The sequence below is a fragment of the Pristiophorus japonicus genome, chromosome 8 (genome assembly GCF_044704955.1).
Source record: "Pristiophorus japonicus isolate sPriJap1 chromosome 8, sPriJap1.hap1, whole genome shotgun sequence".
NCBI lineage: Eukaryota > Metazoa > Chordata > Chondrichthyes > Pristiophoridae > Pristiophorus > Pristiophorus japonicus.
The window spans coordinates 25,579,709-25,595,496 of record NC_091984.1 but is presented as its reverse complement, the minus strand read 5'-3'; the positions used below and the strand labels follow the sequence as shown (position 1 = coordinate 25,595,496).

The 15,788-nt window shown below is 41.7% G+C and overlaps 1 protein-coding gene across 5 annotated transcripts in view; it reads left to right on the top strand.

Moving 5' to 3' along the window:
* tgfbr3 (transforming growth factor, beta receptor III) overlaps positions 1–15,788 on the top strand; it is a 285,519-nt gene that overhangs the window by 147,648 nt on the left and 122,083 nt on the right. Inside the window, exon 1 of one of the 5 annotated variants that reach the window (XM_070886593.1) lies at positions 10,837–10,969. The exons of the other annotated variants lie outside the window; for them this stretch is intronic. Within the exon in view, the coding sequence (XP_070742694.1) occupies positions 10,847–10,969 (123 nt within the window). The 5' untranslated portion in view covers positions 10,837–10,846. Of the gene's footprint in view, positions 1–10,836; positions 10,970–15,788 lie in introns of those variants that run through there. 5 annotated transcript variants of the gene reach the window in all.

Here is a 15,788-nt window from a genome sequence, read left to right as displayed (position 1 = left end):
TGTCACTGTTTTCCAAATGCGCTGCTATTACATCTTTAATAATTGATTCCAACATTTTCCCCACTACCGATGTCAGGATAACCGGTCTATCATTCCCTGTTTTCTCTCTGGTGTTACATTAGCTACCCTCCAGTCCATAGGAACTGATCCAGAGTCTATAGAATGTTGGAAAATGACCACCAATGCATCCACTATTTCTAGGGCTACTTCCTTAAGTACTCTGGGACTTTTCCTATTATAAAATAATGACATGAGTTTTACATTGTGACATATTGACATTAAGGGTTCCCATGATAAAATGACATAGGAAATAAGGTTAATCTGTACCAGAAGTGAGCAAGATTTTTAATTTATGATTGCAGTACCCATCATGTAACTCTGTAATCTGCGGTTTGAACTCAAACATTTAATCTTCAATTAATGTTTTTCAGGCTAGCGTGTAGGAATTTGAGCAGTGTTTAGTTTGTTTTTCCACCATAAGGAGTCACAAATTTTGTGGTAAATTTGGATACACCATTAATTGAAAAAGTTCCATGTGCTTTCACTGTTTTTGAAAATACCTGAATACTCTATAAATAAAACCTTTGAGTTCATAGTACAGCTAACTCTTTAAGACAACTTAGCCACATCTTGATTCAGTCGCATTTAATGTGGCAGTGTTTGTTTGTTCTGGAGTCGAGTCTTAGAGAACTTGCTTTCAAAATAATTTCAGAAGTTGCCAATTACAGGATTTGGCTTAGTTTAGCAGCTACTCTAGATATATCCACCAGGTTTTCAGAGGAAATAGTCATACATTGGTCAGACAGAGCTTCCTGCAGTCCTGTTTACCATGTGGGGGAATTGTGGGTGCCAACCTATTGCATAGTGCAATACGGCAGTGTGCCAACTACCAAGGTCACTTCAAAATCCCTTTTTCAAAGATGCAATACTTTTTCAAAGATACATTTAGATGTAGTGGAATTTTGAATGTAGAGTGTCTCTTGTTTTAGGAACAGTCAAAATTGTCAAAAGTTTAGTCTGTACACTTCAAATAGATTGTAGCTTGGAATATATTTTTAATTGGTTGGTGATTTCATATTCTTCTATAAACTCCACATGGCATAAAGAAGTGACTAAGTACAATGAACACGGCAAATGCTAGGCCCTGATAATATCCTGGCTGGAAGGACAAAGCCTTGTGCAACAGAACTAGCTAGCTCCTTCGGTAAGTTATGCTAGTACCATTCTGATGCTGACATCTATCTGAGAATATAAAAAATTGGCATGTATGTCATATCCACACAGTGCAGGACAAATCCAACCCAGCCAAGCATCAACATCCTCCAATTCATCAACTAGGTAATGAAAGAAGTAATCAATTAGTGCCATCTAGCAATTTCTACAAACCAATAACCTGCTTGTTGACACTCCATTTGGGTTCCACCAGAACCATTTAGATTCTGACCTCATCACAGTCTTGATCCAGATGTGGATGAGAGATGATTGGCAGAGAAGAGTTGAGAATAGTTACCTTCAACATTAAGGCAGCATTCAACTGAGTATGGCGCCAAGGAGCCCTAGAATGGAAAGATGATCATGGTTACCAGAGGTCAATCACCACAGCCCCAGGACATCACTGCTGAATTTCCTCAGAGCAGTGTCGTTGGTTCAACCATTTTCAGTTGCTTCATCAATGGACTTTCCTTTGACATAAGGTCAGGAATGGGCATTTTCTCTAACAAATTTCCAGTGTTCAACTCCATTCACAACTTCTCCAATAACAAAGCATACTTGCCTGCAGCAGGACCAGGATAGTATCCAGACTTATGCTGACAAGTGGCAAGTAAGATGTGCACCATACAAGTGCCAGGTAATGATCAACAAGAAAAGATCCAACCACTTTCCACTGAAATTCATTGGCACCATCTTTGCCGTCATCACACCTCACCTCAAAAATCAACCCTTTAGCCCACTGTGCTTGCAAGCTACCTTCCCATCTCCAACCTCTCTTTTCTCTCAAGTCCTTGAACGTGTTGTCTTCTCCCAAATCCGTGCCCATCTTTCCCGGAACTCCATGTTTGAATCCCTTCAATCTGGTTTCTGCCCCTGCCACATTAACCAAAACTGCTCTCATCAAAGTCACAAATTACATCTTTTATGACTGTGACAAAGATAAACTATCCCTCCTCGTCCTTCTCGACCTGTCTGCAGCCTTTGATACGATTGACCACTCCATCCTCTTCCAACGCCTCTCCATCATCGTCCAGCTGAGTGGGACTGCACTCACCTGATTCTATTCTTATCTATCTAATCGTAGCCAGAAAATCACCTGCATGGCTTGTTCCCACTCACACATCGTTATCTCTGGTGACCCTCAAGGATCTATCATTGGACCTCTCCTATTTCTCATCTATATGCTGCCCCTTTGCGAAAATATGGCATCGGTTTCCACATGTACGCTGACGATACCCACCTCTACCTCACCACCACTTCTCTTGACCCCACCACGGTCTCTAAGTCGTCCGACATCTAGTACTGGATGAGCAGAAATTTTCTTCGATAAAATATTGGGAAGACCGAAGCCATAGTATTTGGTCCCCGCCACAAACTGAGTTCCCTCGCCACCGACTCCATCCTCTCCCTAACATCTGTCTGAGGTTGACCCAGACTGCTCGCAACCTAGGTGTCGTATTTGACCCTGAAATGAGCTTCCGGCCACACGTCCGCGGCATAACTAAAATCGGCTATTTTCACCTCCGTAACATTGCCTGTCTCCGCCCCTGCCTCAGCTCATCTGCTGCTGAAACCCTCATCCATGCCTTTGTTGCCTCTAGACTTGACTACTCCAATGCACTCCTGGCTGACAGCCCACATTCTACACGATGTAAACTTGAGGTCATCCAAATCGCGGCAGCCTGTGTCCTAACTCGCACCAAGTTCTGTTCACCCATCACTTCTGTGCTCGCTGACTTGCGTTGGCTCCCGGTTAATCAACGCTTCGATTTCAAAATTCTCATCCTTGTTTACAAATCCCTCCATGGCCTCGCCCCTCCCCATCTCTGTAACCTCCTTCAGCCTCATAACCTCCCGAGATATCTGCACTCCTCAAAATCTCCCCTCTTGAGCATCTCTGATTATAATCACTCAACCATCGGTGGCCATGCCTTTAGCTGACTCGGCCCTAAACTCTGGAACTTCCTCCCTAAACCTCTCTACCTCTCTTTTCTCCTTTAAGATGCTCATTTAAGCTTTTGGTCATCTGCCATAATTTCTTGTGGCTGGGTGTCAAATTTTTTTTTGTCTTAATACTCCTGTGAAGAGCCTTGGAATATTTTATTACGTTAAAGACGCTATATAGATACAAGTTGTTGTTGTTGTTGTTGAATCCTCCACCATTAACATCTTGGAGGTCATCATTGACCAGAAACTTAACTGGACCAGTAATATCAACACTCTATCTACAGGGGCCTGTCAGAGGCTGGGTACTCTGAGAAGTGGCTCGCCTCTTTGCCCATCAAAGTCTCTCAACTGTCTGCAAGGCTCAAGTCATGAGTGTGATACAATACTCACCACTTCCTGAATAACTGCAACAATACTCAAGAAGCTCAACAGCAATCAGGACTGAGCAGTCTACTTGATCAGTGCCCTCACTACTGAACTCAATATCCAACTGCTATACCACTGGCACTCCCATGTCTGCAGTATTTTCTATTAATAGGATGCACTGCAGCAACTCGCTGCAGTTTACTTTGACAGGATCTCTTTTCCCTTTCACCTCTACCATCGAAGGGACAAGAGCAGCAACATCCTGAGAATACCATCAGTGGCAAGTTCCCTTCCAAGTCACATACCATCCTGACTTGGATGTATACTGCTGCTCCTTCATTGTCACTGGGTCCGTATCCTGGTATTCCCCACCTCTCACCATTGTGGAAACATCACACTATGGGCAATAAATGTGGTCTTGCCAATGTTGCCACATACGAAGAACAATTTTTTTGTAAAAATAGATTGGGAAAGCCAAACTAAAAAAATACATATTCCACTCCTGGTTCTGTGTACTGTTTTATTTGGATGCTTAGTAGAAAACTGGCTCAATTCATCCAATTGAAGCAAATAAGTTTAAGTAATACGTGTCCATCTCTATTTTGCTTGATTGACTGATCTGCCCTTCATTGCCAGTGCTACATATTTGCAAAGGGCACATTTTTAGGTACTCTGTAAATAATAGTTGTAACAACAGTCTAGATATTTGGCACAGTATTTAGTGCACGTAGAATTTCTTGGTGGACCTATTCCAAACATAATTCTTTTCTTTGAATTTATATATCTTTGAACTAGTTATGCTGACACATTCCTTTCTACAATTTTACTACCTCTCCTCCCAAAAATATACAGAACCTGGTAGATCTGCTGCGGCTGAATGGTTTTGGTAGCATAATACCGATTGTTTTGTAACAGATTGTTTGATTAAATTAACCAGTTTTAATTGATTTTGAAATATTTATTGTATTAGCCCTTTGTTAAAGGATGGGATATTGCAATAAAAAGTCAGTTATAATTTTAAAAAGCTGGGTGATATCTATGAAAATATTTAGTTGTCCAAGTTTAGTTTATTGTTTTGTTTTGAAATGTATAGAACCGTACTTAAGTTGCAGTCGTGTATAGATTATGTGACATGCGGGGGGGGGGTGGGGGCGAATGATTCGAATTATTACCGCCAGCGGGAGTCTGAGGGAAGAGACGGAAAATTCAGTTGTTTAACTGTGACACCGCCTCCCAGCGCTTTGGGACGCTGTTTGAGGTGGTGTTGGGACGGATTCGGGTCGGGAGCGGTGGCTATCACAGATGTGCCGCCTACTGCTACTTATGGCAACGTTCATCCTCTTCAGTTAAAGGGGAGGGACGCTGCGATGTCTAGTGAGGCCTCCGTGGCGCCTCCTGGGCCACCAGGGAAGGGGTACCAGGCTGTCTGTTGGCCGAACCCTTGGCCTCTGCAATCGGCTGACAATTAACAGAAAATGCCGGCCATGGCGGTACACTCTCCCCTTTAAGGGCGGCTGCACCATCCAGCCACTGGCAGCTTCCTGCATCGCAAAGCTGTCATTGGCACCGACTGACGGAGGCCGCACTCTCGCGAGGCAATTTCCCCCGCGGAGTGGAAAAGGAGCCACCGCTGGGTCATAATGGTTCGGCACGTTCAGGGTAAAAAAAAAAAGGCCACCGAGAGAATTTGAAAAGAATTCTAGCCTAGAAATTATTGGTGGTGATAACAGACAAATGCATCCTGCATTCATAAAATGTCTGTCAGTATTATCATTTTTAAACAAGCATTTACCCGTTTACTTTAAATGGGTTATTATCACCGCAACGGTCGCAAAGAGATGAATCTCTTATGAGTGCATTAAGCATTTGTCTGATATAAAGCCAACAGTAATTTCTAATCTTGAGACCGATGTGTTCAGAGAGAAATAAATAAGTCTTAGGTGTGTTTTGAGCCAGTCAGAAAAATGTGACAATTTTTTAATGCTAGGGCACATTTAAAGTGTGATGCATATCAGATGATTTATTTACAAATCAAACATTTTATTGCTATTCCTTAATTTGAAATATTTAAACATTTTAAAATATTTTGTTTTTTGTTTCGATGCAAAATGCTATGAAAGTTGTCAGTGAGGTTATTTTTTGCTATCAGAATATGAAGCTACCACTCAATTTTCCCTTGATATGAGCAAGGTACATCGAACAAGCCACATCGTTTTTCTGACACTTAACCTGAATGTACTAGAAACTGGCAAAAAATGACTTCCCGTAGGAAAAAATGTTAATCAAGGAACGTAAGGAAATGACCGCAGCACACAATTAGTCGTAAAAAATAATTTCACTAACTTTGTGTATTTAAGGGGGAAGGAAAGTCTAAGGTGATTTATTTTTATTCCAAGTACTTCTTTTTTTTAATTCAAAATATTTACCTTAAAAATGATTGTTCATGTTTGAAAATATCAATGGGGTAGTTTAGTGATTTTGTGCTTCTGATGGGGAGCTTGCTCTCTGGGACCGTGTAATGGAGATTTGGATGCACATGGTACCAATTTGATTTTTAGCATTAAATTATTTTCTTGCACCAGAATTTCCAATTATCACTCCCACTGGATGTGACTCTTTGCCAGGAGCCCCAAGCCTCTCAAAGCATTACCTGAATAGAGATTTCCAGGATGGATCTCCTCCTTGCTGCTAGGTCAATCCATTATGTCAAAAGGGAACTGTCAAGGAATAGCTCTTGCATAGCATTGAGTTGTGACTTTACACCAGCCTGCCACTGTATCCAGTACTCTAGGAATCTAGGAATGCTTGCGACTACCAGGATATGCAGAGTCAGCATGGTTTTATGAATGAGAAATCAGGTTTGATAAATTTGCTGGAATTCTTTGAGGATGTAACGAGCAGGGTGGATAAGGGGGAACAAGTGGATGTGGTGTATTTGGATTTCCAGAAGGCATTTGATAAAGTGCCACATAAAAGGTTACTGCACAAGATTAAAGCTCACTGGGTTGAAGGTAATATATTAGCATGGATGGAGGATTCGCTAACTAACAGAAAATAGAGTGTTGGGATAAATGGGTCATTTTCCGGTTGGCAAACAGTAACTAGTGGGGTGCCGCAAGGATCGGTGCTGGGTCTTCAACTATTTATAATCTATATTAATGACTTGGATGAAGGGACCAAGTGTAATGTAGCCAAGTTTGCTGATGATACAAAGATGGGTGGGAAAGCAAATTGTGAGGAGGACACACAAAATCTGCAAAGGGATATAAACAGGCTAAGTGAGTGGGCAAAAATTTGGCAGATGGAGTGGGAAAATGCTAAGTTATCCACTTTGGTAGAAATAATAATAGAAAAGCAAATTATAATTTAAATGGAGAAAAATTGCATAGTGCTGCAGTACAGAGGGACCTGGGGGGTCCTTGTGCATGAAACACAAAAAGTTAGTATGCAGGTACAGCAAGTAATCAGGAAAGCAAATGGAATGTTGGCCTTTATTGCAAGGGGGTAGGGTATAAAAGCAGAGAAGTCCTGCTACAGTTGTGAGGCCACACCTGGAGTACTGCGTACAGTTTTGGTCTCCGTGTTTAAGGAAGGATATAATTGCATTGCAAGCTGTTCAGAGAAGTTTCACTAGGTTGATTCTGGAGATGAGAGGGTTGACTTATGAAGACAGGTTGAGTAGGTTGGGCCTATACTCATTGGAGTTCAGAAGAATGAGAGGTGATCTTATTGAAACATATAAGATTCTGAGGGCGCTTGACAAGGTGGATGCAGAGAGGATATTTCCACTCATAGGGGAAACTAAAACTAGAGGACATAGTCTTAGAATAAGGGGCCACCCATTTAAAGCTGAAATGAGGAGAAATTTCTTCTCTCCGAGGAATTCTCTGCCGTAGAGAGCTGTGGAGGCTGGGTCATTGAATATATTTAAGGCGGAGATAGACAGATTTTTGAGCGATAAGGGAATAAAGGGTTATGGGGAGCAGGCAGGAAAGTGGAGCTGGGTCCATGATCAGATCAGCCATGATCCGGAGCAGGCTCGAGGGGCCAAATGGCCTACTCCTGCTCCTATTTCTTATGTTCCTATGTAGGTACAGCAAATAATCAGGAAGGCAAATGGAATGTTGGCTTTTATTGCAAGGCAGATAGAGTATAAAAGCAGAGAAGTCCTGCTACAACTGTACAGGGTATTGGTGAGGCCTACTCCTGCTCCTATTTCTTATGTTCTTAGTATGAATAGTCACCTAACAGGTGAAAAGGAGACCTGTCTAGAAAGGTTTCCATGTAGATAAAGATTAGATATAAGTATGGTTGAAGTAAAAATTTTCAGTGCTGATTAACGTTGATTGGCTGTTATTGTGCATTACTTTTACTGATTTAATGATGCATGGTTTTAGCAATGACTAGATAAAAAGCATATCCTATAATAACCTCCTTGCTTTATACTGATACTAAATTCTGAAAGTTTCATTTTGTGACAACAGAATCATTAAAATAAGTAACCATGTAAAATTTTACAAGGTTTCCCAGGAGGTTTTTTTTCTCTTCAGTGGCCATGTTCACAAACAAACATAGTTCACTCAAACTGTGGTAACAATTCATAAGTATCATTTTGAAATCTTATAGTAGATGATGTGTGTAACAAGTCCATTAAAGTTTGTTAATGCCAATTCAATTAATTCCTTTTTAAAAAAAAAAAGAGTTGAACAATTAACTGGCTAGAAAAGCTATTGAAGTTTCTAAAGTTAAGTGGTTAAATAGTTCATGGACTAAGAGGCAAGTTATTTGGGACATGGCATTATTATCTGGAAGCAGTTCTGAGTTGGCTTTTTTAACTTGGTTTAATCACGTTTGTTTACTAATTATGAATATATTGGAGATGGGGAGAAAAGACTGACTGACAGTCAAGATTCATCCAATTGAGCAACAAGGGACCTCACATCCCAGAGTATTTAAGGAAGTGGCCCTAGAAATAGTGGATGCATTGGTGATCATTTTCCAACAGTCTATCGACTCTGGATCAGTTCCTATGGACTGGAGGGTAGCTAATGTAACACCACTTTTTAAGAAAAGGAGAGAGAAAACCGGTCATTATAGACCAGTTAGCCTGACATCAGTAGTGGGGAAAATGTTGGAATCAATTATTAAAGATGAAATAGCAGCGCATTTGGAAAGCAGTTACAGGATCGGTCCAAGTCAGCATAGATTTATGAAAAGGAAATCATGCTCGACAAATCTTCTAAAAATTTTTGAGGATGTAACTAGTAGAGTGGATAAGGGAGAACAAGTGAATGTGGTGTATTTGGACTTTCAAAATGTTTTTGACAAGGTCCCACACAAGAGATTAGTGTGCAAAATTAAAGCACATGGTATTGGGGGTAATGTACTGAATTGGATAGAGAACTGGTTGACAGACAGGAAGCAGAGAGTCGGGATTAACGGGTCCTTTTCAGAATGGTAGGCAGTGATTAGTGGGTTGCCGCAGGGCTCAATGCTGGGACCCCAGCTATTTAAAATATCCATCAATGATTCGGATGAAGGAATTGAGTGTAATATCTCCAAGTTTGCAGATGACACTAAGCTGGGTGGCGGTGTGAGCTGTGAGGAGGATGCTAAGAGGCTGCAGGGTGACTTTGGCAGGTTAGGTGAGTGGGCAAATGCATGGCAGATGCAGTATAATGTGGATAAATGTGAGGTTATCCACTTTGGTGGCAAAAACACGGAAGGCAGAATATTATCTGAATGGCGGCAGATTAGGAAAAGGGGAGGTGCAACGAGACCTGGGTGTCATGGTACATTAGTCATTGAAAGTTCGCATGCAGGTACAGCAGGCGGTGAAAAAGGCAAATGGTATGTTGGCCTTCATAGCTAGGGGATTTAGAGTATAGGAGCAGGGAGGCCTTACTGTAGTTCTACAGGGCCTTGGTGAGGCCTCACCTGGAATATTGTGTTCAGTTTGAGGAAGGACGTTCTTGCTATTGAGGGAGTGCAGCGAAGGTTCACCAGGCTGATTCCCGGGATGGCAGGACTGACCTATGAGGAGAGACTGGATCGACTGGGCCTGTATTCACTGGAGTTTTGAAGGATGAGAGGGGATCTCATAGAAACATAAAATTCTGACGGGACTGGACAGATTAGATTCAGGAAGAATGTTTCCGATGTTGGGGAAGTCCAGAACCAGGGGACACAGTCTAAGGATAAGGGGTAAGCCATTTAGGACTGAGATGAGGAGAAATTTCTTCACTTGGAGAGTTGTTAACCTGTGGAATTCCCTACTGCAGAGAGTTGTTGATGCCAGTTCATTGGATATATTCAAGAGGGAGTTAGATATGGCCTTTATGGCTAAAGGGGTATGGAGAGAAAGCAGGAAAGGGGTACTGAGGTGAATGATCTTATTGAATGGTAGTGCAGGCTCGAAGTGCCGAATGGCCTACTCCTGCACCTATTTTCTATGTTTCTAACAAAGAGTTTATTCACTTTCCAATTGATGTGGGAAGACCGTGTGCCGTGAGGATGGATGTGTTGGCGACCAATGACATGACCGGGGGGGTGGGGTGGTGATTGGAGGCAGGAAGTTATGTGATGAAACCTCCTGTAATATGTCTAAGCAGATTTGACAATCCTACGTTGGACTAGACTATAACTGACATCACTGGAGTAGCCTAGCAGGAAGACCTTGCTTGAAGATCTCCACGCTAGTAGGAAATCTTTGTTTTCAAAAGTGTCAAATTTAGGGCATGTTTATCATTATATTCCATTAAAAATGAGCAGCACTTTGAATAAAGTGTATTTCTCCTTTTACGAGGAAGTGTTGGTGAGCAACATTTATTACCAGGCCAGAGTAATCTTTCCCTTTATGCACCAATTTGAACATAGGATGTAGTTAAGCAGTGTGATAGTAAAGAAAATGAGGAAACTCATTTTTCACTATATATTCAAAATGGCGAGAACTGTCAAGATTGCAAGGAACTATGCCCAAAGGTGGCACTGTAAATGTAACATTACAGCCAAAATTTTCCAGGGTGGTAGCGGGCGCGATCAGTGGCGGGTGAGGTGGGAAAGTTGTTATTTTTGACAGCGGCTTGGGGATCCACTGTCATCTCACTCCCACACTTCTTTCCCCCATTGCGGAGCTGACCCGACCGGCAATGGTGGCTGACCCAATTGAAACCATTATCATGTAGTTTACAGGCACTTTGTCCACCTACTTTTTAAATTTTCATGCACAGCCACGGGATTCACGCAGCTCGGGAATCACGTCTGTCAACCTGAGGCGAGAATTCCGTGGCCGTTGCTCCAGCTGATTATTTGACAGTATCAAATGTACAGTATCGTCTGTCCTGTGCAGCATCAGTTGATTGCGGAGAAGGTTGGTGTTGGTGCTGCTCGTGTGCCTGGTGCTGCTCGTGTTCGGGCTGATTGTGATGGGATTCTGAGGACCAAGGTGAGATAGTTTCAAGGGCATTGATGCTGATGTAATAGAGGTGAACTTGAGGCAATAGAAGCGATCTGTCAGTGGTGAGAGAGATTGTTCCAATGAGGTGACACTGGATAGAGAGTTTACTCCAAACATTTGCAACCTTCAAAAAGCTTAATCTGTCTTCCAAATGCACTCAGCAACAGCTTCTGAGCTTGGAAAGTGAACAGTTGTGAGATGGGAGCTTTTATACCACATTTGCAGCTGTCAAGTAATGAAATGATTCCATGGTCCATTCAACTCCCGACCTGCTTACCTGACTTGATCCTCGAGCAGCGCGGACCTCGTAAAATGTAACGGTGAGCTCAAAATATATCTTAATGGGCTGTTAACAAGGTGATAATGACCTGAATTGCCTCCCCTGCCACCCCGTGTCGGATCTGTTCAGCGCCGACAGACCTGACATCTGGGAAAGGCGTGTGGCAGTGGGGTCTCAACCCACTAACCAAAAAAAATTATCCCACCGATCGCGCCCACTGACCCAGCCCCCCCAAAAAATTTCCCCGCGCATTTTCAAACATGCCACCACATATATATATTTGAAAGTGAAGAACAGTGAATTGTAGTTTGTCAGGGCTGCAGCAACACTTCAGATTGTAATATTCTGTGAATACCTATGTATAAATGGGGTATTGTAATGGGTTTGAATCCTTATGGAGTAAAATCTCACACTACACTAAACTTGAATTTGTTGTATTCTTTTTGGTATCATGAACTAACATTTGTCAGATATCTTTAAATGGTAGTATTACATTGTTGGGAAAATACATTTTAGCATTTTCGATACACATTTCAATTTACTTTACCGCTTTCATATGCCAGATATTTTGTATCATTACCACGTGGCTAAAACATTTTACTTCTGTATAGCTTCTGAGGAATATTTGTCCGAAAATAACTATTTGTAATTCAGCATTAAACAGCTGTTGAAGTGTAGACAGCTTATGTTGCAGCGAAACTTGATATAACTAGAATGTTTCCACGCTGGTCAATTAATGTAAATTTGGAATAGTTGTTATGAATAATCTACCAAGGGGTTTATCACCTGACTCTCTCAGTAGAAACAGTTCAATCAGCTTACAGATTGGTTGCATTTGCTTTCATCTGTTATAACTCAATTCCAGGTTATGATTTGTCACCTTTTAAGGTAGAAAAAAAATGACATTTTAATAGCCTTATTTACTTTGATCATTTTCAACATTTCTGTTCTGGTCTTGTGATACAATATAAATTGCTTTAACAGAATCTGGAGGCCTGAATCAGAGAATTGTTTTTATAGTCCTGTTGCTGTAGCAATTCTCAGCCTTCCATGAAACCATCATCTCCTGGGAAACAGAAACTTGTGCAGCTGTCTTTGGCCTATTGACATCAAGTATGTCTATTATGGGGCCTCTGAAGAAAAGTTTCTTCTGATTTTGTAGCCATTATCTGAGTAGAATAGACAAACTGAATATATACTGAGTCTGTAGGAAATAGCTGGAAATTGCCACAAATCCTTAAGTGAATGGCATTAATTTTGATCTCTTTGCAGAGTAGTGCAATAAACTACATTACACTACATTAGTGCTGTTTTCCCTTCTGTCAAATACAGAGCAAGTAAACATTTTTAAAGATCCTCAAAATGTTTATACGGCCTTTTTATTTCATGATCTCCTGATTTCCCCAATAAGCACACCTGTACTCTGTACTGCCTACAGCAACTCTGGTTCTTGTGAACATGTAATTTAAGGTCATAATTAGTATTGTAATCCTAAGCAGTTTCGTCTAATGGTTGTAATTTTATGATCAAGTAAACAAAAAGATCATATTAGGAGAGTGTCTGATTTGGGGGGGGGGGCGGGAAGAGCACTACAGAATTCGGTATTGTTGTGGCCCTTAATTTACAGTGCATAATGCATTCTTCTCTGATTCACTAAAATACTATTTAACTGGCAGTGAAAATAGTTATCTGAGAAGACAGACTTTGTCTGGATAAATGGAGGCTTTTCAGACAGTTCCCTTTGGGAAGGCTTTGAAAACTAAAAGCAGCAGAGCAATGCAGCCTTTGCCAGGTCAAAACTCTATACTATAGTGCTGGTCAACATATTAACTTGAGAGCACAGCTTGCCTGAATGTAGTTGGTAATTCAGAAATTTGGACATTTGCCTAAGACATATAATTATTGTATGTTATAAGTTGCATATTAAAACTTCTAAATAGTAATTATTCAATTACCATGTCATACAACTACATTTAAATATATAACCGAACTGGCTTTATATGTTGAGAGTACATTCTCAGTATAGCAACTTTGTGGTGCACCACAGAGTAGTAAAGCATGATTCATATTCATCATTTGCCACACAATGGGGGAATTTTAACCTCAAAAAATAGGTGATTTGGAGTCGGATAGGAGGTTAAAGAGTAAAAAATCTGAATCCAGACTCCAACCTGCCCTTTTAACAGAGGCGAGGCAAGGGGGCGGGCAGCCAACCTGCTCCCAGGAGGCAGGTTGGCATTTTAAATATATAATGAAGCTCTGTGCCTCATGGTCATCCACCATTTTATATTTAACATTGGCTGGTCAGGTCTCCTGGGCCTTGGGAAACCCACCAGTTAAAGCAAGGCGAGACCTGCTGGATCCAGGAGGTAAGTGCCTTTCCACTTACCTGCTGGATCTAGCGTTCCTGTCTCACCCAACCCCCCGCTGTTGGACATGCCACCGGCCCTCCCCCAGTCTCCGACCCTCCAGCCCCCAACCTCCCCTCCAGCCATCTCCTGCCCCCGATGTCGACTCCAACGAACTGCAGCCCCAACCTCACCGATGATCCCCGCCTTGCAACCCACCCCCTCGGATCCTTCCCTCCCTCCTCTCTGCGGTCTGGTGCCGCAGGTCTGACAGCCAGCCAGCCAGCCTCTCCATCTGGCTATCTGCGGGCGGGAAACAGAGAATTAAAATGGCAGTCAGGCTCTGCTGTTAAATTCGGCAAAGCCTCTGTGTATCTCGTTCTCCTGGGTTTCCCAACTGCTTTATAGCTCCCCTCGCTCCCTACCCCCCTCCAAATTAAAATGCCGGCCAATGGGTAGGGAACTTCTCTATTGAGCAATAAAATCGATGAAGGTGTCGCGTTGCACATGACAGAGATCTGGGAGTAGGTGTCATCCATTTTGGTTTGTGGCTGGTTGAAGCATTGGGGCGACGTGATGATGGGAAGGAAGAAGCAGTTCACAATAAGCTCTCTTAATTTGAATATAAAATTGAATCAGTAACATTCTTGATCATTGTTATGTAGTTTATAAAATGTGATTAAATTTAAAATAAGATGTTTTTGCAATAAGATTTGCCTAGTTCACCCAACCACAATTATGTGAAAAGAACCCACAGCACAACTGTCTAAGATTTCAAAAGAAACTGGGTAGAATAGTTTAATGACTTAATAACTTATTAGTTTGAGTAAACTAAGAATAAAATGACACAGCTATATTAATGTATCCTCTTAAAAGCTTCACTTCATAAAGAATGCCCACTGCCTCAGCTCATCTGCTGCTGAAACTCTCAACCATGCCTTTATCACCTCTATACCTGGCCAAAGACCGCCCTAAGTGGGGGAAGTGCATCTGGCAGAGCGCTGAGCTCCTCGAGTCTCATCGCTGAGAGCATGCAGAAATCAAGCGCAGGCAGCAGAAGGAGCGTGCAGCAAACCAGACTCCCCGCCCACTCTTTCCTTCAACCACTGTCTGTCCCACCTGTGACAGAGATCGTGGTTCTCGTTTTGGACTGTACAGCCACCTAAGAACTCATGCTAAGAGTGGAAGCAAGTCTTTCTCGATTCCGAGGGACGATGATGATGATGATGATGACTCGACTATTCCAATGCTCTCCTTGCCAGCCTCCCATTCTCTAGAGTTCAGATCATCCAAAACCCAGCTACCCATATCCTATTCAGCACCAAGTCCAGCTCATTTACTCTCTTTGCCTTGATATTTGCAACAACTCAAATTTAAAAGTCTTCTCATTGTGTTTAAGTCCCTTCATCGCCTTGCACCTGCCTATATCTGTAGCCTTCCCCAGCTGTACAACCCCACACTCCCCATCCAAATGTCTCCATTCTTCTGACTATAGGCTTTTGTGCATCTTCCCTCACTTCACCCCACCAATGGCACCTTTGTCTTCAGCCATCGAGGCCTTACCTTCTGAAATTCCCTTCCTAACCCTTCTGTCTCCACGTCCATCTCATCCTTTAAGGCCCTTCGTAAAACCCACCTATTTGACCAAGCTTCTGGTCACTCCTAAATCACACCATAAAGTAACTATAAAAATAATTATCTGTATATTAAATAACCACTGCACAATTTTTATCAAATGCTAACAAATTGTTTTTATACAGAATAACTCTCCATTTTTCTTTGCATTTTCTGCTTTTTCCAACTATTGCTAATGTAACAGCAACTTGCATTTACTAGGCATCCAATTTTGTCTGATTACACCCCTATGAAACGCTCTGGGATGTTTTTCTGCATTAAAGGCTCTCTATAAATGCATGTTGTGTTCTTAATATGTAAGATTGCATTGCAGCTTTTTAATTTAAAAGAAATTGTCTTTATTGCTGGCTGTACAATATTTGTGTAAGGAAGTTACTAGCAAGTTGTGATTCTTAATTTACATAAATCCACATCCTCTGCATTGTTCTGACTCCTAGTTGAAGTAACTCTGCCAGGGATATCTTTTACTTAAGTACAATATAACCTTTTTAACAGATAGCAGAAAAGAACCTCAAAATACAAAGCTGCAGCCAAGTGCCTTGTT